Source organism: Anabrus simplex, chromosome 6 (genome assembly GCF_040414725.1).
Source record: "Anabrus simplex isolate iqAnaSimp1 chromosome 6, ASM4041472v1, whole genome shotgun sequence".
Classification (NCBI taxonomy): Eukaryota; Metazoa; Arthropoda; class Insecta; order Orthoptera; family Tettigoniidae; genus Anabrus; species Anabrus simplex.
Window position 1 is genome coordinate 11,642,440 of NC_090270.1, and position 26,185 is coordinate 11,668,624.

Below are 26,185 nucleotides of genomic sequence, written 5' to 3' on the forward strand. Positions count from 1 at the left end.
ACTAGCACAGAGCGTAGTAACCAACCATAGGTATCTCACACACTAGTTCTCCGATTGGCAGATGCATGGGTATAACGTCGCAAGAATAAAACTAGAACACCACACACATGAGCAGAAAGCGATGGACCAAGTGCAAATTAACAGACCACAATGAACCAAAATGGCTCAACCACACATTAGGGACCACATAATTTTTCCAACCAGGTTTCCAAGGCACTTTTGTAATGTTTTTGTAAATTTCGAGGGGTAATAGTAAGTTCCACGTGACTAAAATGACTTTAGAGAACAGTTCCAATTTTAAGCTTAAGTTAAAGACGCAGGTAACATCGTTAACATAACTAAGTCAGTTCACATTGCTGGTATTGGCATTCGAAGGACCACCAAAATGTTACATATAAACTCCTTGAGCGACTGATCTACAATAGAATTTATGAAACAACAGCTACATTCCTATAGAGCAAGCAGGATTTAGACCTGGAAGAAGTTGTAATGATAAAGTATTGTCTCTCACCACGTATATCGAAAATGGATATGAGAGGAAATCAGTAAGCGTGGCTGCCTTTTTGGATCTATCAGCTGCCTATGATACTGTCTGGCGAGAAGGACTCCTTCTAAAATTTTTGAGTGTGATCCCATGTCGTAAACTTACAGCCTTACTTAGCAATATGCTCAGTAATAGGTACTTCCAGATCTACGCTGATAATGACAGAAGTAGAGTGTTTAAATTAAACGATGGTTTACCTCAAGGATCAGTCCTTTCCCCACTTCTTTTCAGTCTGTACATATACGACCTCCCAGACACATCATCAAGAAAATTCATTTATGCTGATGACATTTGCTTGGTGACTCAGTGCTCCAACTTTTATGATGCTGAAACTACTTTAGCCACTGATCTGGAAGCCTTGGATGTATACTTCAAGAAATGGTGCCTTCTCCTAAATCCTCAAAAAACAGTTATATCTACATTCCACTTACGCAACAGACAGTCTAATTACAAACCAACAGTCAGATTCCGAGGTGAAGTGTTGCCGTTCTGCAGTACACCAAAATACTTGGGAATAACACTTGATAGAACTTTGACTTTCAAGTAACATCTTCCAAATGTAGCTGCTAAAGTAAAAACTAGAAATAATATTCTTCAGAAACTTGCTGGTACATCATGGGGAGCCAATACTCATGTTCTAAGATCAACAGCATTAGCCTTATCATATTCTGTTGCTGAATACTGTGCATTCAGAGCACGAACACACTGTGGCTTCCTGTTCTCAGCAATATTGCACCTCCAGCCCTAAGACGATCAGAAGCTCTCGTAAAGGTTTGGAAGAACATTCAGCAGAACCCCCAACTACCCATCCATCAAGATATTACACACACTGAACATCAACGACTGAAATCAAGGAAACCACCCTGGCGTACAGCAATGGATCTTGAAAGAACCTCTTTTCATGTTAACAGTTCATGGAAAGCCCAGTGGGATCAGTCTTCAGTAGTGAACAAACATCTGGTTGAGAATCCTTCTAAACAAGTACAAGGATTTGATCTTCCAAGACGACAGTGGAGAATCATCAATCGGATAAGAACTGGACAAGGCAGATGTGGTTATATGTTGTGCAAATGAGGTTGGACTAGGTCTGTAGATTGTGATTGTGATGCATCTTCTCAGTCAATCCACCACATTGTTGCTGACTGCCCAATTCGAGCTTTCAAAGGAACGCTGATGGACATTCACCGCACATCGGATGAAGCAGTTGATTGGGTCAAAATGCTAGACCTAGAGTTATAGTATTGTACGGACTTGTGACTACGCATATTTACCCTGAACTATATACATGTGTGTACATAGATTCATCATACGATAAATAAATAAATAAATAAATAAATTTGCTTGTTGGCATGTAAGCCAATATACACTAATTTACTTGAAGTACCAATTTATGTGCCATAGTATTAATAATACAACCTTTTTTGAGGAAGAATTACATATTAAGAAAAGGGGAAAATAACTGAAATGTTCCAAGAATTCAGTATACTAACATCGAGAATAGATGCAAGAGAACAGAGTAATAATTTTGAAAAGTTTTATTTTTACCCCAGCTAAATTTACTAAAATTTAATAGACTCAACCAGAACATCAAACAACAAATTATTAGGTCGAAGACCATTATAGTTTCTGCATTCATTTACATGAATTACTAGCATTCTTCCACACATTACATAATTCCAAAGGTCGGTATAGATGCCCGAAGAACAGACAGGATAAATCAATGGAGGGTACAGAGGTAACAATGGATAAGCTTATTACTGGATGGATCTAGCAGTACTCACAACGATAAACAGATTACAAAAACCAGATAACTCAGAACATGAAGGTTAGGCTAACAGGTAGTAAAGAGACAGAAAAATATAGTAAACCAAACCATCTGCAATCATAACGTCGAGATCACATGGAAAATCAACCAAGAATAAAGAAGAAGCAATGGCAATAACTGGAGACTTTGCATGCATAAGTGTGTTGGCAAGAAATACCATGCCACCATTACCGAGGTCAACAACCACGTAACAGCTGACAAGAAATAAAAATAGTATTACAAAATCAACCAGAACCAGCTCGACGCAGCATTTTAAAAAGTCCAAAATTCTAGGAAAATTCCATCTCCATATAAATAATCTTTGAACATAATGAGCACAGGTGCTCTATCAAGTTCATCAAGTGTTCAAAAGAACCTTCGGAAAATCCAGGTCTAATAACATGGTGGCGTAAGGTCAGTCCAATCAACACAGACACCCTTCCAGCCAGTCAGAATTCATGGGATATAATAAAACATACACGATGACAAAGCTCTTGGGTACCATACCCCAATGACAGAAAACGAATCTTAGCAACCGGCCAGGAACTATGCCAAATGATCCCATACTCATTGGAATACAACCTAGAACGGTTAGATGACAACCAGGCAACAATATAAAATGCAAATACATGCAGGGTAGAGCCAGAAGCAATAAGTTTATGAGATTAGTAAACCAGATGAGGAACTGCCAAAGGCACAAACTAAGGAATAGATATGTAAATAAGCTAAATCGGAGGAGACTACACATAACCAGCCATAGAATGCAAAGGAAACCCTTTTGACATCATCAATATGTACCCCAGCATTCAAACCTCAAAATTATTCCCCATCATTGAAAATAACTTAAATAAATACAGTCACCTAAGTGACTTCATTTCTATTTTAAAATTTTTCATTAATAATAACTTTTTCACCTTTGTTAACACAACAAGATAGCTTAGCAATGGGCTCACTAGCCTCAGGCATCTAGACTTCTTAGAATACACAATTGATAATAATAATAATAATAATAATAATAATAATAATAATAATTCACAACAACATTGACTCTCATATTAAATTTACTCTCGAGTCCAAAACTAACAAAGCTATACATTTTTTATATTTAACTGTCAACAAACATCCTTCTTCTTTATCCTGCAAAATTTTTAGAAAACCAACAGAAACAGAAATTACTATTCGACAAGATTCTACGCATCCACAAGCACATAAACGTGCATCTTACAATAGCTTAAATTTTTGTGCCTTTAATATACCAATGTCAAAGAATGATTTTAAAAATTAATTGAATACTATCCATGCTATTGCTAAATCTAACAGCTATAACAATTTCTTCATAGATCGAATAATTAATAAATTCAAACACCATCCCAAGACCACCTCAACAAAAGAAAAACTTAATGCCTCGGCATTTTCCACCTTTACTTTTAACAAAGATGTTTATAAAGCTACCAACATCTTCAAAAAACATAATGTTAAAATATCTTTCAAAACCAACAACAGAAACATTGACCTCTTACATAACTCTACCTCGGTCAACAAATCTAGTGTTTTTTCAAAATCAGGAGTTTACAGATTTATATGCAACGACTGCAATTCCTCGTATATAGGCCAAACCGGACGTAACTTTAATATTAGATATTTAGAACATGTTAACTAGCCTCCATGGCTCAGACGGCAGCGCATGGGCCTTTCACTGCTGGGTTCCGTGGTTCAAATCGCGGTCGCTCGATGTGAGATTTGTGCTGGACAAAGCGGAGGCGGGACAGGTTTTTCTCTGGGTACTCCAGTTTTCCCTGTCATCTTTCATTCCAGCATCACTCTCCAGTATCATTTGATTTCATCTGTCAGTCATTAATCATTGCCCCAGAGGAGTGCAGCAGGCCTCGGCAGCCGGCACAATTCCTATCGTCGCCACAAGTTGCGAGCTTCATTTATTCCATCCCTGACCCGGTCATTGACTGGAAAACAGGTTGTAGGTTTCCTTTCCTATTTAGAACATGTTAACTCTTTAATATATAATAGATTCTCTGCTGTAGGACAGCATATACATGATTCTAAACACACATTCACTAACATAAAAGAAGACATACAAATAATTGAAATAATAAATAAAGGCTCTCTTCTTTCTACAACCAAACATTGTTTCATTCATCTCGACCAATACTTCAATCCCAATTTCAGTTTAAACAAAATTTCAGATAAAACATATATTCTTTTCGACTTTCTCTTTTTCATTTTTAAAAACGTTTCTTCGTTAAATCCAAACACAATTTTCCATGCTTTACATAGTTCCTATCCATGTCTTTTGCCCCAATTATCTCAACCACCTGAACCAACTTAGACCCACTCCCCTTTCCTCGTCTCTTTCATCTTTCCTTCACATCTACTATCTTCTTTCTTTCCCCTCTTTTTCCTTACTCATTTCCAAATCTTATCCCTCACTGCATGTCATAAACTCTTCACTCTTTACAAAAGTGAAATTTTATATTATGTTTTCTCATGCCTTTTTACTCCTATCCATCTCATAAATTGATTTTTACTTTCTATAAGTATCTCTATCTCTGCATTGAACTGGGAATTATTCATAAACATGGTTCAGAATGGCTTGACCTTCAGATTGACCACTTCGCCCCCTTAAGAACTCTTTGAGCATCCATTTTGTCATCTGTGGTACTCAATTGTTCCAGTACTGCACTTATTTCTCTTCACACTGGTGCTTAACTTCAACTTTTCTGCGTAAAAACTGTAACAACCAACTACAGTATTTGCTTCTTAATCTATAAAACATATGACTACAAGATCCAACATCGAGATAATTATTTATCTCCACCTCAAGATTTAAAAGACGTTTACCCAGTGCATCTTTCTTATGTGATATTGAACTTTCGTCATGTGAAAAAAGTTTGTTTTCTTGTTATTTGCCATTGAATTTTTACCTTGCACCTTTTGAATGACAGGCTGACAGATGTAAAACTTTGACAAAAGGTGTCCCTGATGGAATGGGGGCACTGCTAATGGTTTGTTGTCCATAGGAGGAGATTTACCCAGTGCAAAAGGTAAAGGAACATAGTAAGGTGCAAATGTAGAAGAAACCTCAAACATTGACAACACTTGTCATATGAATTTTGGACAAGTGGGTTCTCATGATGTAGTGACTCTTAGTTTGAGGTGAAGCCAATTAAATGTTTGAGTTATCAAATGGGACAGAGTATCATGAAAGTGTGTGGCAGTGGGCCTCACCTTTCCAAGAAGTTGGTGATAATGTCCTCTCTCAGGCCAGGGAGGAACTGTCCCAGCATTCGCTTCAGTACAGGAGAATGGAAAACCAGGGGACAGCCAGCAATGGGGGACAGACCCTTTCTGTCTCCTGAATACGGAGACATTAAAATAGTTCTATATTGACAGTTTTTCACTTTACAAGGAAAAGATTTATTCAATACATATATATCTGTCTTTAGATGGAGTAATTCTGATTAAACATGTTTCAGCTCATTTTTGAGCCATCTTCAGTGAAAATGTTATAAACTACATGATTAATGTTAAAAGAATATTATTAAAAGACACAATGAGGGAGAATGTGCAACATGATGAAGTGAATACAATGTGAGGTAGAACCTCATAGTCTGAAAGTACAGGATGAGATCACAAAAGAGAAACAGGAGTCACATTGCCAAGTGTTGCGTGTGTTAAAACCGTCAATAAAATCCAAATCTGTAATGGAAAAAATTAATAAGTATATGTGAGAAGCTTGGGCTAATAGATGAAAGATAAACCTTTAGACATACTTATTAAATAATTGTCATCTCGAACGGTCTGACCTCAGATCAGAGGTCCCGCTTGTAGCTGGCTCAGCTGTGTTTGCAAGGATAGGGGAAGAAGTGAAAGGAGTGACGGAGGCACTAAGCCTGTGGGCAGAGACGGATGGAGGGGTGGTGTTGAGTTGGAGAGCTAAAAGTGGGGTTCATTTTTATTATGGAACTGTTGACAAATAATTGGAATGAATGTTTCGAGTAACATATTCTTTTTTTGTTGATCTCATTTAAATTATAAGAGAGGTTTCTAAATTGATCAATATCAATGTGGATGTTTTCAGGAACGTTGAGCAAGGTGCCCTTTTGCTCGCAGTGGAGGATCTGTTGTGAACATCAGTAAAATCAGCCTTGAGATCTTGAAGTGCTGAGCAAGGGACCAAAACATAATTGGGGTAATATTCTGAGTCATGGCCCTCCTTGTGCTCAGGCGACTACTGAGTACACAATCCACTGGTGGTCCCTAACCCATTAGAGGAAAGATCTTCACTTGGACTATGCATAAGTAAGGGCAGTATCCTCTTTCACAGAATTTTTGTCGAGCATACTCAGAATGTTTTAACTCGTGAGAGGTCGCAAATGGCGTTTTCGTCCGGGCTATAAATAATTATGATAGTGTGATATTACAGGATTGGGCTTACGGGCTGTCCCTTTCAATACCTTTTCCTCAAACTGTTGGCTAGTGGTGCGGGAAGTTCAACCCAGCAACAATGACGTTGGTGCATTCTTCTGTGTGTTACCCCACGCATTTCTCAGCAAGCTGGAGTTTTCATCTGTGTGACCTCCTATGTTATGGAAATTACGGTAACATTTATGCTCGGTATGTAAATATTTCAGTAGTGTGGTGCTTTCATACTTCCTGTGTTGACACGGAAGAAGAAAACAAAAGAATTCGGAGACTGTTCTGACAGGAGAGGTGCGATGATACCGATGTGTTGGAAGGAATGGCGAAACATGTCTCATATGGAAATAAAGATCAATTCCTAATTGTTTAAAATTTTTAATGTATTGAATAGCTGATATTATAAACTAATTAGCATCCTGCATTACTGGGTGAGGAAGTAAGTGCAATAAACCAACCCGTGTGGTACTGGAGTGTTCATACCTCAAGTGCGGAGACAATCTGGTGAGTGACATAACCAAATTTACAAACATATGGATGGTGAAAATCAAAGTAAAAGGAACGCTGTGAACATGACGACTGCAGAAATTCTAGCGATCTTTGGTCTTTTGTATATGTCAGGAATTCTGAAAGTTTCCCACCTGAATTTAGAAGATCTTTGGGAATCAGTTGGCACTGCTGTGGAATTCTTCTGAAATTGTATAGCTCTCAAGTGTTTCAAGTTCTTGCTGCGAGCTTTTACATTTGACAAATTTGAGAAATTTGCGGTAAGCTGCCATTTTAATTATGTAATTGGTTACGTCACGCGTTGTTGAAGTAGGCAATTGTTGTGTTTTCTTGGTGTTTTAAATTACGTTGTACTACTTCTATAAAATATAGCATAGCTTTATAAAAATTCTGTTACCATTAGAATAAATTTTAATAATTCTAGATATAATTTTTGAACAGAAGGTACAAAATAGTTTGCTTAATGTAGATGTATGATGCCTATGAGTATTTATTTATGTTACTGTAATATTCTAGGTAACATTGTACGCACCCTGTCGGACCCGTGGGAGTAACGGAGTCCCACTTCGGATTCACAGGCGAGGGACTGGTTGTAAACAACTTGGCGAATGAAATCGAATTCAATGGGGAGCTGTCAGTATCAGTGGTGCTTATGGAGGAAAGAAAGTAGAACTGACTGCATCAGCAAAAACGATGTGTGTGGAAGTGTTAGGAATTAATGATGTTCGGGTAAGGGAAGATAACAAGGAAGATGTAGCAGGTTATAAAGTATATTATATAAGGTACCACCACCTTGACGAAGGCAAAATACATTTTGCTGGATGTTTTGGAGGCTTGCGTGTTCAAATGATCCTTAGAGCTGTGCGGACGGAAGCATGTGCTCTCGGTAGGATCACCCAAGTCGGACAGGTCTAAGGTGATGATCCAGACTAAGGGTGATACCCTAGGGTTTGGGCGTAGGGTTAACTCCCTTACCTCGTAAAAAAAAAAAAAAATTTGTTACGGATACCTTAAGATTGCCTAAAGTAAAATTGGGTAAGTTGGTAATGACCCAGCAGAAAACAGCTAAAGAAAAGGAGAACTGATATCGTCCTAGTAACTTGGAGTGTGAGGACATTGAAGAGACCTGTATAAGTACAGAGTGAAGATTGCAGCAACTAAGATGGAAGGGGCAGGCAAGGAGGAGAAGGCAATGATGTCTTTACTGCAATCGATGATAGGATGTGCTCTTTGAACATCAGGCAAAATTCTTCAACATTATAGTGTGTACCCCTACAGAAGATGGGGAGAAAGACGCATTTTACACCAAATTGAAGGGAGAAATCAGTAGAGTTCAAAGACATGATTTCAAATCTAAATGCAAAGATTGGAAGAGAATAGGTCTATAAACATATAGTAGGGAAAGAAAGCCTGATTGACGTTAGAACTTGGCATCCTCGGAGAAACATAAGGAAGGAGGCATCGATATCATGAGATGGAGCTGTAGAGGTGCTGATGCTGATTCAGATCACTATCTTTTTAGAATAAAATACAGACTTAGTGATGACTGAAAAGTAAGAAGAAAGGCAAAGCACAATGTTGAGGGCCTTAAAAATGAGGAATTAAAGAGAAATACAAGAAAAAGTAGCAGAATCTCTGGAAATAAGAAAGGGTTTACGGGAGAAAGGAGAAGTGGAAAGTAAGTGGGAGATACTGAGAACAACTATCAGTGAAGTTGGGAAAGAAGGAACATGTAATGAGAGCAGAATGGTTTGATGAGGAATGCATAACAAGCACTGATGCTGACAGGGAAACAGAGTGAAATGAGTAGTTGTTGAATCCAAGAAGAAGTCGTCGAAAGATTTCGGTAAGAATCTGGAAAGGCTATGTCAAGCAGCAGAGAAACCTTTATGAACAATAATAAAAAATCTTACAAAGGGAGGGGAAAAAAGGAAATGAACAGTGTTCCGGGTAAATCAGGCGAACTCGTAGATCCCAGGGAATCACTGGACAGGTGAAAGGAATATTTTGGAAATCTTCTCGACGTTAAAGGAAATCTTCCTGATGACGTCTTGAACAACCGAGCTAATGTGGAGGAGCACAGTGATGTTGGTGAAATTACACTTGATTTTATTTATTCGTGTCAGTAGCACAATATAGATTACAGATGCAAATTAGATAAAATATATGAAATTACAATCTATATATATAAAATAAGAGTTTTGTCTGTACATTGCTCAGAATTTGAAAAGAATGGTATTTCTGTATCGGTCATGTCCATAATAACAAGGAAATGCAATTTTTTACTTTTCCGTAATTTCTGTCTGTCTGTCTGTCTGTCTGTCTGTCTGTCTGTCTGTCTGTCTGTCTGTCTGTCTGTCTGTCTGTCTGTCTGTCTGTCTGTCTGTATATGCATCACGAGAAAATGGCTGAAAATAATTCAATGAAAATCGGTATGTGAAGTCGGGGGATGAGCCACTACAATCTAGGCTATAAATAATTTGACTCACGCTGAGTGAAATGGTAGTTTAGGGGAAGGCCCAAAATTTAATTCCCAAATATTTATATTATTAGTGGTCCTATCGATAAATAATACATAACGAAAATTATACAAATTAAGTTTCTGATCTTTATGTCATAGATTATTACCATGCCGGCTTTGATAACACAGATATTCGTGAATTTGTATTTTATTGCCAAGTCCATATCAATGCCGAGGCACGAGAAAATGGGTTAACAGAGAATCCAAGAATAAGAAACTACACTCTGAGTTATAAACAATTTTATTCACCCTGGATGAAATTGTAGTTTAGGGGAAGGCGCCTAAAATTTAATTTTTAAATACCTATGTTATTGGTCCTATCGAAAAGTACTACATAACAAAAGTTATAGAGAATACAATTTCCGACCATTTATGTTTTATTCCATTTTACCGTACCGACTGTGATAAGAGTGGTGAGTTGTAAGAAAACTAAATGAGAAGGCCTACAATATTGAAAGCACATAACATTGATCAACAATAACATCACATTGACCATTGTTTGTTGTGATGTTCTCTGTCTCTTATGCTGCCTCTCAACTCCGATATTGCTGTGTACCGAGTGTAATAGCCTGACTGAACATTGGCGGAAAATAGCCGGGGAGTTAGAAAACTTTGTTCTTTAGCATGCCATTCCTCTGGTTCATACATTTTCTGATACTTCCGGTACTTAACAAACTGGTTCATCATAGTATTCCAGCTATTCGATCCCTACTCTGACGCGCTGTTTTGAATGAGCAGTGTACACACTTAAGGGAGGCTCACTTAGTAGTAGTAGTAGTAGTAGTAGTATGGCCTGGTCTAGAATCACTATTTAGGCCTATTCCAAATTATAGCACCACAATTCACTAAATAACTCAAAATTCAACCCTGAAAAGACCTGTTTCTTAAGAAAAGCTTCTTCGTATTCACTTTTATTAAATTCTACATTCATTTAATTCCAAATTAGCAGTGAAGAGGGGGTTTCTCCTCTGGCTTGGAGGAAAAATTTATCTCCAAGTTAGATAGATTCTTCCGCCGCTTGTGTAGTGAACTGAGATTTTGTGACTCATCGGGTACTCCTAGGAAACAGATTAGTAAAAGAGCATAGCTTTTTGCCCTGGGAGTCTCCACTATTCGACACCCCCACCCAGCCGAAATAAGACGAAGTGTGTTCACGGATCACGGCTGTCTGCGGCTTGGTCATTCCAGCTCTGGAACATTGGTCTGTTAGATTGGCAGCGTAGAACTGTTCGTTAACAGTGAGAAAATGTGTGGTTTTTCATTTGATCGCGTATTTCATATGAAAGCATGCTTTGAATCACGTCATTCCTACCGACGTAAATGACCTATGTTCATTTCAGTTGGGAAAACTACTAAGACAGTCTTTCTGAGGATGTAAAAAGACAGGTGGAGGTGTCTGCCATTATAATGAAAACTCCCCAACCTGATTGTGACTGATGGTAGGCAAGGGGGACTACCATTACAATAAAAATTCCCTAACCCAGTCTTCATATGAGAAAAGACATTTGGTGACTTTCCCTATCGCGTTTCTAGGATAACATTAAGTGTTATGGAATTTAATACAATCTTGCTCACAACGTGTACACTTAACCTAGAATTCTGTATACAATGTAGAATTCCGTAGCGAAGCACGGCTACATCACCTTCACGTCCATAGGTTTTAACTTAAAATGCCGTACACGTGTCCCCCGGGTGGTGTGAAGAAAGCAACACAACTGGCTCCCAGACAATCATTCCAGATATCCTGGCTACACGACAAATACGTACCAAACTGAATAAGAAGATGACCCAACACTATATCAAAAGCCCTTTGCAGGGCCAAAAATCTAGAAAACTTGGACCAACTATTAAAATATGTCAACTAAATATTGAGGGCATTAGTAGAACCAAATGTCAAATCTTACAAAGATGTTGGTGAAGCATAATATCGATGTGGTTGCCTTACAGGAAACTCATGCAGATAATGAAGATCAACTTTGTCCTAGGGGGAATATACCAGGATATGACATCATTGGTGCAACATATCATCATGCCTATGGAGTAGCCACATACGTCCGGAATGATATAGAAAATGCCCATCTGCTAACAACTTCCACGAATGACAATATTCACTCAGTGACAATCAAAATTGGGGAACTAATCATATGTAATATCTACAAACCACCAAGCTCACCTTGGCCAAGCCACATTCTTCAGACATACCAACATCCTGCAGTCTTTGTAGGGGTCTTTAACAGTCACCACACACAATGGCGATATAGAGTATCTGATACGAATGGTGAGACTTTAGTAAACTGGGCAGATGAAAATAATATCCATCTTATTTTTGATGTTAAGTTCCTTCCGGTCAGGACGTTGGAAACAGGAATACGACCCAAACTTATGCTTTGTCACAGCTGATGATAAACATCACCTTGTCTGCACTACCCGCAACATTCTACCAGATTTCCCTCATAGCCAACACCATCCAGCCATAGTAGAAATTGGTACAAATATCCCATTGATAACCTCAATTCCACGACCCAGATGCAATCTACAAAAAGCTGATTGGAACGCCTTCTCCGAAAACCTTGATAAATGTCTAGGCTGGATCCCACCATCTGCTGATAACTATAACAGGTTTGTTGGAGCCGTTATCTGTACAGCAAAAAAGCACATACCCAGAGGATATCATAAAGAATATATTCCAGGCTGGGACGAGAAATGCGAAGAACTCTCTAACGATTTTCAAATTAGTGGTGACAGAGAAATTGCAGATGAACTGATACATAACCTGGATGCTGCACGCCGACAGAAGTGGTTAGACACTACTCAGAAAATCGATTTCAAAGTATCTAGCCGAAAAGCATGGTCTCTGCTTCGAAAATTAGGAGGAGCTAGTCGTACCGTACGAGAAGATACCATACGTCTCGTAACACCCAACAACATTGCTTCACACATTGTTAAAACTTCTAAAGGAATAAATCATCGTGCGACTACAACCAGTATTAAACAGGAACTAAAAAAACTAAAAGCTAGAGCTGGCTCTACGACAGAATATTCACACAACATCACCCCCGAAGAGGTTGCAGCTGCAATAAAGGATATAAAAGTAGGTAAAGCTCCTGGCTTTGATGGCATACTCCCTGAGTTTCTCATCAACTCTGGAAAATATATGAGGACATGGTTAGCAAAATTCTTCACCTCAATGCTAAAAACAGGAAATATACCTCAAGAACTTAAACGTGCCAAGATAATTGCTCTCCTTAAACCAGGAAAACATGCAGATCTTGTGCAAAGCTACCGTCCAATTGCATTACTTAGTGTTATATATAAACTCTTGGAACGAGTACTGATTAATAGGATTGGCCAAACAATACTTTCGGCGATCCCTGTAGAACAAGCTGGCTTTCGTCCAGATCAAGTTTTGGCACTCACGTCACATATTGAAGCAGGCTTTCAGAAGATGATGAAAACATCTGTTGCTTTCATTGATTTATCAGCAGCCTATGATACCCTCTGGCGGCAAGGCCTACTCTACAAGCTGATGAAGATCATTCCATGCCAACAAATTACGAAGCTTATTTATAACATGATTGGAAACAGAGGATTTCAGGTTATTATGGGAAACAAAACCAGTGGCCAGAAATTCCTGCTCTTTAGCCTTTACATTGCTGATATGCCAGAAACTGTCAGCAAAAAGTTTGGATATGCTGATGATTGGGCCATTGCAACTAGGCACACTCACTTCGAACCCATGGAAGAAACTCTAATATCTGATTTGTCTGTGCTTGCAGAGTATTTTCGTAAATGGAGGCTTCGACCTAATGCATCAAAAACAGAGGTGACTTGCTTCCATCTCAACAACAGACAATCCAATAGGACTCTGGAAGTCTACTTTGATGGTACACAACTTACCCACAATACGGAACCAACATATCTGGGAGTCACGCTAGACAGGACCCTGTCGTTTAAATCACATCTCACAAAAACTGCTGCGAAACTGATAACAAGAAACAACATACAAAAGCTTTGTGGAACCACGTGGGGATCATCCGCCACAACTCTGCGGATGTCTGCGTTGAGCGTGGTATATTCGCGGCGGAGTACTGCGCACCAGTATGGTTGAACAGCGCCCATACTAACAAAGTTGATGTCCAACTTAATAGTACTATGCGCATTATTGCAGGAACAATCACGTCTACTCCCACCATCTGGCTGCCTGTCCTAAGTAACATACCACCCCCTAATCTGCGAAGGAAAGTAGCCTTGATCAGAGAATACAACAAGATCCTAGCAAACCCTGGACTACCGGTACACTCTGACATCTCAGACCTCAAAATCAAACGACTTTGTTCGAGACATCCACCTCTTGCAGCCGACATCAATCACATCGGGTTCAACATCACCGATTCCTGGAGGGAAGTATGGATGCAAAATGCTCCAGCTACAGCCTGAAAATGCCATGCATCGATAAGACAGTTCCAGGGTTTGATCAACCTCGCAAGGTATGGTCGATGCTCAACCGACTCAGGACGGGACACGGAAGATGTGGGGATTCACTTTTTAAATGGCGAATGCTCTCCTCGCCGCTATGCGACTGTGGTGCACCGCGACACATCAGAGAGGAATGCAGCATCAGAGCATATGAAGACTTCTTGATGGCAACCCCAAAATGTATTGAGTACATACAAGATCTAGATATTTGTTTGTAGAATGGTTCATTGGTTATTTTTGTTCATTTGTAATAACGTATTTGTATGCCATACGCTAAATAATAATAATAATATAAAATTAAAAAGTTATTTACAAAATATCGGCCACATTACCAGCATGGTGCCAGATCAAGTTCTGTGCATTTAAGAGGGCATAGAGGGCAATTAATAAGATGCCTTGTCGTTTGTACCACGCTTCATTCACATAGGGTCTGATCCCCCTTCAGGAGGTCCCATTTCTTCATATTGTCCTTTGATCTTCCAACGCCTGCTCTTAGTCTGTTCAATGCCTTCCATGTAGTCCAGGTTTCTTCATGACCAGGGGGGATCTTGTGATTCCAGAGTAGAAGTCTGGGGATGAGGACTGTTGGGCTGAGCTGGGAGTACAGTCTGTCTGTTGGTGTTGGTTTCAGGCATCCTTGTTTCATTCGGGGCGACATCGACCTTTCTGGCGTACTCCCCTGCCGAGTAACAAAGTGCTAAGGCTGTTGCCCTTACCGTACGAGGGTGAGCCTGTCACTTTACGGAGTTCCGCGAGGAGACCTTTGCCTCGATGTTTGAACGGTGCTCCCTGTAAGTTAGAGAACGATCCAAAGTAACGCCCAAGTATTTCGGTGTGTAATTATGTTCTAGAACTTTGTCCTTCCAATTCACTTGGAGCTTCCTTGAGGCTTGTTTGTTCTTCTGATGGAAAGCACTTACTTAGTTTTTGATGGATTTGGTTTGAGATTATTGGTCTCACAGTAGTGAGACAAAATATCCAATGCTGAAGTGAGATTGTTTTGTACTCTTTGAAAGCATTCACTCTGAGTAGCCAAGGCCAGATCATCAGCGTATAGGAAGCTTTTAGTGTGAGGTGGATGTGGCTGGTCGTTGAAAAGTAAGGGAGCTAGCACACTTCCTTGAGGAAGACCATTCTTTTGCGTTCTCCACCGACTTTGCTGACCCTGAAATTCAACAAAGAATCATTGGTTCTGTAAAAGGGCAGCAACAATTCTGGTAAGCTTGAAATCCTTTGTAAGGCTGTACAGTTTTTGTAACATGATTTGATGTTGTATGGTGTCGTAAGCACAAGAAAGGTCTACAAATGCTACTCCTGTGATTTTTCAGGATTGAAAACCATCTTGATGAAGTGGAAAGGATGGTAAATAAACTCCATTGTCATAAAGCAACAGGAATAGATGAAATTAGACCTGAAATGGTGAAGTATAATGGGAAGTCAGCAATGAAACAGCTTTAAAGACTAATAAAGATTAGCATGGAATGTTAGTAAGATACCTTCTGATTGGATGAAAGCAGTAAACTTACGAGAACAGGAAGGATTACAACAACTACAGGGGTATCTCATTGATCAGTATTCACTGGAGGGTGTGATCAGTGGTTCAGAGGAAGTTGGATAAAAACCAGTATGGTTTCAGACCATCAGATTTTCAGTATGCGGTAGGCAGGGGCGTATACACGGGGGGCTCCCCCCACCCCCTGGAATAATGAATATAAAGAAGAAAAATAAGTACCGTAATCTCAATTATTTTAATGTATCATGCATGAAGGAATCGCCTACTTTCCCGTGTAGGTGAGGGGAGTGGGGTGGAAATGATGTGAAGTTCATGTCATTGATCACTGACAATTTGATTTTTCTGAACACCGGAAGCTCCCGCTCCCGCCCGACTGTCTGTGCATGCTCAGACAACTGAACTACATCGGTTGCCGCCAGAGGCCAGCACTACAACCGGGCGCTAGGGGTGCAATGAACAGTTCAGTGGCCACGTTTTTCGACATCTGTTGCACTGAAGTATGGTGCTGTTTTAAGCGTTTAATGTTTACGTACTTTATCAGTATGCTTAAGTTGGCCGTAAGTGAACCACAATCATAATGAAGAGCCAAGCTTCCATTCAAAACTTTTTTGCTAAAAAAACGTGTCAGTATGCCTGTTGGCGATAATGCTGAAGTCAGTAGTGTTACGAATGAACAAAGTGCTTCTTGTGAGCTCAATTAATGTAGTGGATAGTAGGCCTAACCAAGTACGGAGAAATATTTATGATATTGGAAACTATCGTCAAAACAATTCTGTTCAGTCTTTCACAAACGAAAAAAAAAATGTTTGGAAAGCTCAGCCTGGATACAAACATTACTAGATCTTTTCAGATGAAGTGGTTGGCTTATTCAGAGGAAAAATCTGGATGCCAACTATTACACCGAGCTCGATAGCTGCAGTCGCTTAAGTGCGGCCAGTGTCCAGTAATCGGGAGATAGTGGGTTCGAGCCCCACTGTCGGCAGCCCTGAAGATGGTTTTCCGTGGTTTCCCATTTTCACACCAGGCAAATGCCGGGGCTGTACCTTAATTAAGGCCACGGCCGCTTCCTTCCACTTCCTAGGCCTTTCCTATCCCATCGTCACCATAAGACATATCTGTGTCGGTGCGACGTAAAACAAAATAGAAAACAAAAAAAAAAGCCAACTATTACGATTACCATAATTACGCCTTTACAAATCACACACCACAAATTACTATTTTTTGTTGATTTTTAAGTGTATGAAGTGATGAAAAGGGTACACAAGGAATGCCATTACAGTTTGAAATCTCAGAATATGATTTTCAGATTTCTCGGTAATCATTTCGAGTTTTCACGCGCCGAACGCAGTGTGCGCTTCCAGTTCCGAAAAAATAGGCGCCTGTGAAGCGGTATATCTTGCGGAGTTGTCGTCTTTGTTCGACACGAGATTAGACTTCCGTGTAAGTATGCGAGTTCTTTTGTCTTTGGCGGCAAAGTGGTAACAAACTCTATTTCATTATTAATACTGTGTGCGTGACTGTTCAAGAAGTATTTATTGCGATTTTGGTTGCCAAATTCACATATATTGCTCTTCTAGGATACATATGTGCTAATGCGGAAGGTTAGAAATAATACGGCGATTTCTTGTTTATTTATTTATTAATATATCCGTAACAGGGTATATCCCCAATTACAGTGGATGGTACAAAATACATGGTACCTATATGTACAAAATAATATATAACAATTAAAAAACCAAGATTGCCATTACTAAATTAAGAATAATTTAAACATATTTTCAATAAAATATACAAACATATACAATATCAAAGTTAAAGAAGATAAAACAAATTAGCTGAGAAAAAAGAAAAATATTCATAAGAATAGCAAATACACAAATACATATACATTGGAAAAATAATAGTGGCATTACATACATCATATTTCAGTGCTGAATTAGTCTCCTCCAATAAATTATTCCTTATAATGTAAATAATGTTTTAACGTATTTGAAAATAAAGGAAGTGATAAAGCAAAATCTACTTGTCTGCTTTCTGAAGATATTCTGTTATGTACTTCACACATTTTGACAACAGGTGAATGAGGGGCAGTAAAATGTTTGTCTCAAACGAAGAGTTGGTATTGAAGGTGATTCTTTTAAGAAACTCTTGGTTATGTAATACCTGTTGAGCTAATATTCTACGTGTACTGAGCTGCATTAAACCAAATTCATTTAATAGAGTTCTATAAGAAACTCTTTGGTGATATGATGATCGGTTATATTTTAAAAATATAAATATCGCAAATTTATATCTTTTTTGGTATTTTTCCTATTTCGTTAATTGTACACATGTACTGAGGAGCCCACACTATACATGCATATTCAAGTTTACTTCTAACAAGATGACTGAATAAGATTTTTAAAGTACATTCATCCCTAAGTTCCTGAGTGTTTCTAATAATAAACCCTAATTGTTTAAATTCATCATTTGTAATTTTGTGAATATGACTGTTGAATGAAAGTTTTGAATTGAACATAACACCCACATCATTTACTAAATTACACCTCTGCAAGATCTCACCATTTATACTGTAGTTATGCACAGTCACTACGAGAAAATGTGACCACAAAACACTTTTTAATATTGAAAAAAAAATCCTGTTTGCAACACACCATTTGTAACAGTTGTTCAGATCGGCTTGCAATTCCATAGCATCATCATACCCAGTAATTTGCTTATAAATCTTTAGGTCGTCAGCAAAGAGTAAGCATTTTGAATATTTTATTACTATAAATGCTTACAATATAGTGATTATTTTAATCCACCTATTCAATACAAATTGGTTTCATGTTGCTAGTTCATAATACTACCACACGAATTTACAGGGACATGTTTCGCTTTATTTACAAGCATCTTCAGCCTACATAATTGTCTCGAGGTTAAGACCTGTCATATTTGGATTGTTTTTACAAATTTTTTTGCTTGAGTATAAATCCATGTTTAGTGATAATATGTAAAAAACATACCAATTATGTACACATTAAAAGTATGACAATATGAATTGCAATGTTGAATTGGAGTAACCCTTAATTCTAAAATACATTGACGTCCAAAACATAGTAACTACAATTTAAAAATTTGGCTACCGAGCTCGATAGCTGCAGTTGCTTAAGTGCGGCCAGCATCCAGTATTCGGGAGATAGTAGGTTCGAACCTCACTGTCGGCAGCCCTGAAGATGGTTTTCCGTGGTTTCCCATTTTCTCACCAGGCAAATGCTGGGGCTGTACCTTAAATAAGGCCAGGGCTGCTTCCTTCGCACTCCTAGCCCTTTCCTGTCCCATCGTTGCAATAAGACCTATCTGTGTCGGTGCGACGTAAAGCAACTAGCAAAAATTTGGCTAAAATTGTTTTCACAATGCTGTGGTTGATTCAATCAACTGTAATATGGCTTTAAATTTGAGTCATAAATTTAACCTGAAGGTTAAAACATAGGAGCCATTTTTTCTAAAATCCATTGATTTCTGGAACACAGTAACTTGTGACGTAACAGTAACAGTAACAGTAACGTAAGAAAGACCACAAGACTTTGTAGCAGCAGGCAAAGGGAAGCTTCACTCATTCTATTACCTCGAAAGAAACATAAGCAGCTACTCAAGATTTAGATAGAAGCCCCCCTTTTAACTACAACTTTATTAATACAATCTGCTACCAATGGATATTCAAGTCGCAATAAACAAGAACTAATTATTCTAATACTTTCACTGATCAAATCACCAAACTGCAGAAAACCTCAAAAATTCTAGAAGCTGGTCTCCAACAGTTCCAAGATTTTAATTTTTAGAATATCATTTCGACTCAAATTACACATGGAGTCAAATCATAGTTGTTTTTAAATTTGCATTGGAGATCACAATTATTAACCAAATTCTCAATAATCTTAAGTAAACGACGTGACTTCGGCTCAGTTGTTCTTCAATTGGATACCTGCATCTTAAAGGAGCCAGCATATTCCAGCAACTCAAGGATTCCCATCTATAACATCTTTTTAATATGCACTGGACTTATTATGAATCTCTTTCAGAGAGTTATTTTTTAACATAGTGCTGCACAGTATCTCGCATGGTATGTACTTTTACGAGACCGTACGTGTCTTTACATTGTTTAATTTCTTCGGTATTTGTGTTTTAATTTTGCTTTAGGCTGACAATGACCTAGTACTAGGTCGAAACTAGTCCCTAATCATTTATGTAATTTAAACTATTTACATTTTGTATTGAAAAGGTGGACCCAAATAATACATTAATTTATTCTGTACGTTGTTGTCTTTAAGGACTCTCATCAAAATGCAATCTGGGCCCGGTGCAGTATCCACTGCGATATAATGAATCTAAAAAAATAAAAACATGTGCGAACAAAAACCAATGTTTCACTATCATAAAAGTCCAAGAGCATAATTTTTAATTTTGTAAGAACATATCTGTAAAAGGTTTACTTGCTAAACATTCACTGAGTATTAGAGTAACCAGTGCAAGAATTAAGAGACAATATTTCTATTGGTTAAAAATGGCTGTTATTAAAATAACACAACCATCAAAAGACGTAACTTCCTATTTTACGTGATAAAACATATGTCTTCTCTAACATAGCCGCTTTCTTTAAGTATAAGTATTGTTCGCACATGGTTTAATGTTTTTAGATTCAGAGGACTTTTATCAAGAGGACGTATATTCATAGTTTTATGACAGTTGGTGCTATTGTTTAAGTTTAAGTCATAGGTTAATGTTTATGGATCCCGTTTTTAATTAGGTCTTGCCAGTTCTGTAAAATTTGTATGTACTTTATGCATTGTTTATTGTAACTTTGTCTATGTATATTTTTCTTATTTTTGGCTGATGATGATGCTCACCAGCATCGAAACCGGTACCGAATAACATTATATGGTATTGAATAGGTGGACCTCTCTTGTTTCCATTAGAAGTTGGTATTCTTCAATTCTATTGCACTTCTTATTGGTGGATTTCAAGGCCTTCGATGATACACGTAACTTTTTAAGGTTACAATAAATAGTATTGAATAGGTGGAAACCTTTAGCTTTTGCTTTACATTGCTAACAACTTATCAACAACAATGGTACCATCATGAATGCACTCTGGTGGACATTCTCCACTTTATGGATCTTTCTTTTTTTTCTTTCTTTTTTTTTTTACAATTGGCTTTACGTCACCCCAACACAGATAGGCCTTATGGCGGTGGTGGGACAGTGAAAATGGGAAACCACAGAAAACCATCTTCAGGACTGCCGACAGTGGAGACTGCAGTTATCGAGCTTGGTAGTTACAGATTCTTGTAAATACAATCATTTACTCACACATGCATGTGCTTATGTCAGGCAGTGTATAAAGAAGACGAAAAGGGGTGTCGATGAGTTGATAAAGGCAGCAGGACTGGTACAGTTACATTGGATATACAGATTATTTTGAGTGATATGGAAGACGTACCAGAAGTTTGGAGGAAGGGTCTGATAATTCCAGTATTCAAGAAGGTGATCATGTATTTAGTATGGCTTTACAGACACAATACATACATACATGCCGGGTTGAGTGGCTCAGACTGTTGAGGCGCTGGCAAGTTCGATCCTGGCTCAGCCTCGTATTGACACGTAAAACAACTCCTGCGGGACTATATGCCGTTAAAAGTAGCATAAAAGTTGTTAGTGGGACGTAAAGCAGATGAGCTTATGCTGTGTCAAGAAAATAAGGAGAAATTCTTTACATTTTGCAGAGAACTGTGCTCTGCATCATCAGAAGAAAATCTCAACTGTCCACGAGAAAGGCTTCTTAAACAATGACTTTTTGAAATTAGACGTTATAATAGAAGTGGAAATGGTAAGTTCATTCGTCATTAGATGGCTCCCCGGACGTGGCACAGCACTAGCGTTCGGAGCGGAAGCTGACGGAACCATCAGAATCAGTCTAAGAGGGTCACAAAATGTGTGTACGTCAAAGGTGTATGACATTGACACAAACCTAGAATGAAACATCTGGCGATGAGGAACGTACAAATTTGGAAAACACAGAGACGAAATAAAAATAGTGAAGGGGCAGGGAAGGAAACTACCTACGTAAATCCTTAATGGCTGGCAACCAGCTATTACTTAATTGCTAGCTGGTGTCCCTGTTGAAATTGTTACGATTTCTACATATTTCCACAGCTTCCTGTATAATTCTGGACCCGTAGTGTCTAGTGTGGGCAAGAGCTCGAGCATCTTGAAACATGACATCATGACCCGACGATAGAGCGTGCTCAGCTATTGCCGATTTGTCTGGCTGGTTGAGACGAATATTTATGTTCATGTTCCTTGATACAGGTACCAATGGACCGGCATGTTTGGCCGATGTATACCTTACCGCAAGTACAGGGAATTTTGTTTACCCCAGGATGTAAAAGTGGGGACAATTTGTCCTTGGTTTTATTCAGACTGTGAGCAATTTTAGTGGCGGTGCCGAACACGGTTTTTATATTGTGTTTGTGGAGGACCTTGGCAAATCAATCTGTAACAAATGAATAATAACACAGTAAAGGTTTCCACCTATTCATTCAATCTGTGGTGATGTGAATGTAAGGCAAGTAGGCAGTTCCCGTCACTTCTTCCTTCTGTGAGATTTGCTTGGTTGTTTCTCTGGGATGTAGGGCTCTATGAATCAGCAAATCGCTGTAACCATTACCCTTGAACATGACTTTGAGCATGTCCATCTCTACCTGGATATTTGATGGCTCACAAATGTCGTCTCGCCCTCTTGGCAAGTAGATTCACAATTAAGTATTTATTATTTTCCACCTAGTCGATACAATGATTGATTAAGCCAATTTAATGGTTAAAAGTGGTACATGTTTCGTATTTTATCAACATCTTCAGCCACATAAAACTGTTTAAATGAAAAATATATAAAATTGACAAAGTAAAGCTTAAGAGGAAGTATCCTTAAAATTAACATAAGATGTTTTATGGAGTGGGTTTGTGGGAAACTGGGAGTGAAATTTCTAGATCCTAATGGGTGGGTAGGAGATAAGGGTCTGCGTTCAGATGGCCTTCACTTAAACTGCAGTGGTACCTATAAGTTAGAAAATTTGTTTAGAAGGGTTATAGGGAGGTACATTCAGGAAAACGGGGTGGCCTAGGGAGCGGTGATAAGGGAACATGGAACTGGAAATTAAGTAGGAATGACATACAAATGTTAGTGTTGAACTGTAGAAGTATTGTAAAGAAAGGAATAGAATTAAGTAACTTAATAGATATATACTTACCAGATATTGTAATAGGAGTTGAATCATGGCTGAGAAATGATATAATGGATGCAGAAATTTTCTCACGGAACTGGAGGGTGCATCGTAGAGATAGAATAGGAATGGTGGGAGGGGGAGTGTTCATTCTGGTGAAAGAAGGATTTGTAAGCTACGAAAAAGTTAAAGATGAGACACATGAAATTCTAGGTGTAAGGCTCATTTCTAAAGATAATAGGCAACTTGATATATTTGGAGTGTACAGATCGGGAAAGGGTAGCACTGACGCGGATTCGGAATTATTTGATAGGATAGTCAGCAATGTGGGAAATGACGTGGAAAGAAATGTGATTGTAGCGGGAGATCTCAGTTTACCAAATGTCAATTGGGAATGTGATGCTAACGACAGGAAAGAAGTTAATATGGGAAGGGCATCTGATTCAGAAAGTGATGGAACCAACTAGAGGGAAGAATATTCTGGATGTGGTGCTGGTAAAACCAGATGAGCTCTATAGAGAAACTGAATTAATAGATGGTATTAGTGATCACAAAGCTGTTTTTGTGGTAGTTAAAAATAAATGTGAAAGAAAGGAAGATATTAAAATTAGGACTATTAGGCAGTACCATATGGCTGAAAAAACAGGCACGAAGGAGTTTTTAAACAGTAACCATGATCAGTGGAAGACAGCAAATAAAAATGTAAACAGACTCTGGGATGGGTTTAAAGCAGTTGTTGAGGAATGTTAAAATAGGTTTGTACCTTTAAAGGTGGTAAGGAAAGGTAAACATCCCACTATAACAGAGAAGTAAAGAGACTAAGAAGGAGATGCAGATCGGAAAGAAATAGTCAGAAATGGCTGTGGAAGTAAGGAGAAATTCAAGGAACTTACTAGGAAATTGAATCTAGCAAATAAGACAGCTAAGGATAACATGATGGCAGGCATAATTGGCAGAAACAGGTTCCAAGAAGGATATTCCAGGAATCATTAATGAACAAGGGGAGTGTGTACGTGAGGATCTTCAAAAGGCAGAAGTATTCAGTCAGCAGTATGTAAAGATTGTTGGTTACAAGGATAATGTCCAGACAGAGGAGGTGTCTAATACTAAAGAAGTATTAAAATTTACCTATGACAACAATGACATTTACAGTAAGATACAAAAGTTGAAAACTAGAAAAGCAGCTGGAATTGATCAGATTTCTGGGGATATACTAAAGACAATGGGTTGGGATATAGTACCATATCTGAAGTACTTATTTGATTATTGTTTGGTTGAGGGAGCTATACCAAATGAATTGAGAGTTGCTATAGTAGCCTCTGTATATAAAGGAAAGGGTGATAGAGATAAAGCTGAAAATTACAGGCCCGTCAATTTGACATGCATTGCATGTAAGCCTTGGAAAAGCATTCTTTCTGATTATATAAGACATGTTTGCAAAATTAATAACTGGTTTGATAGAAGGCAGTTTGGGTTTAGGAAAGGTTATTCCACTGAAGCTCAACTTGTAGGATTCCAGCAAGATATAGTAGATATCTTGGATTCAGGAGGCCAAATGGACTGTATCGCGATTGACTGGTCCAAAGCATTTGATAGGGAGGATCATGGGAGACTACTGGCAAAAATGAGTGCAATTGGACTTTACAAAAGAGTGACTGAATGGGTGGCTCTGTTTCTGGAAAATAGAACTCTGAGAATTATAGTAGGTGAAGCTTTATCTGACCCTGTAATAATTAAGAGGGGAATTCCTCAAGGCAGTATTATCAGACCTTTATGTTATCTTATATATATAAATGATATGAGTAAAGGAGTGGAATCAGAGGTACGGCTTTTTGCAGATGATGTTATTCTGTATAGAGTAATAAATAAGTTACAAGATTGTGAGCAACTGCAAAATGACCTCGATAATGTTGTGAGATGGACAGCAAGCAATGGTATGTTGATAAATGGGGTTAAAAGTCAGGTTGTGAGTTTCACAAATAGGAAAAGTTCTCTCAGTTTTAATTACTGTATTGATGTGGTGAAAGTTCCCTTTGGGGAACATTGTAATTATCTAGGTTTTAATATAAGGAAAGATCTTCATTGAGGTAATCACATAAATGGGATTGTAAATAAAGGGTACAGATCTCTGCACATGGTTATGAGGGTGTTTAGGGGTTGTAGTAAGGATGTAAAGGATGTAAGTCTCTGGTAAGACCCCAACTAGAGTATGGTTCCAGTGTATGGGACCCTCACCAGGCTTACTCGTTTCAAAAAAATCCAAAGAAAAGCAGCTCGATTTGTTCTGGGTGATTTCCAACAAAAGAGTAGCGTTACAAAAATGTTGCAAAGTTTGGGCTGGGAAGACTTTGGAGAAAGGAAATGAGCTGCTCAGCTAAGTGGTATATTACATGTTACAAATCTCATGTTATGGTCCATATTGAAATGTACTTAAAGTCAAATAATAATACTAGATTATAAATTCCACCTGTTCAATACATAAATTTAAGAAATAGATATAGGAAGAGGAGTTAGTGATTGGAATAACTTACTAAGGGAGATGTTCAATAAATTCCCAATTTCTTTGCGATCATTTAAGAAAAGGCTAGGAAAACAACAGATAGGGAATCTGCCACCTGGGCAACTGCCCTAAATGCAGATCAGGATTCGTTGGTTGGTCGGTCGGTTCAAAAGGGGTGCATCTGTGTTAGAGCATGAACACAATCCTCTCTGCTTTAGGTGGAGCGAGCAGCTGAATTTCTGGGGTACTTTGTTCCCCCTGAGACCTATTGCAAGCTCATCCTTCCCACCATAGAAGACTCGTGTACCTCTGGTCATCTCCGGATCTTGGCGGGCATCTTACGTGGCAGCCAGAGGTGTTTGTTACGAGAGAAACTGCCTCAACTAGCTGCCTTTCTGCACAGGCCTGAAATATGTCAAAACAAAAAGGTAAGTGTCTACAGGTTATCAAAGTCATGAAAATAGCAAAGTTAAGATATGTGAAGTTTACTGGCCTTCTACAGTGAAGAAACCATCAGTGCCGTGCTCATTTTCATAACACATTTCCTTTTATCACCATCATCACCTTCTCTAACTTCCTCTCTCCTTCCGCTATTCTTTTCGTTTAATTTTGAGCCGGGCTGAGT

General features: G+C 38.5%; 1 protein-coding gene across 1 annotated transcript in view; it reads left to right on the forward strand.

The window, feature by feature from the left end:
• Dnaaf5 (Dynein axonemal assembly factor 5) overlaps positions 1-26,185 on the forward strand; it is a 612,890-nt gene that overhangs the window by 177,289 nt on the left and 409,416 nt on the right. Inside the window, exon 5 of the mRNA XM_067149642.2 lies at positions 25,779-25,988. Coding sequence (XP_067005743.2) covers positions 25,779-25,988 — 210 coding nt within the window. The remainder of the gene's footprint in view (positions 1-25,778; positions 25,989-26,185) is intronic.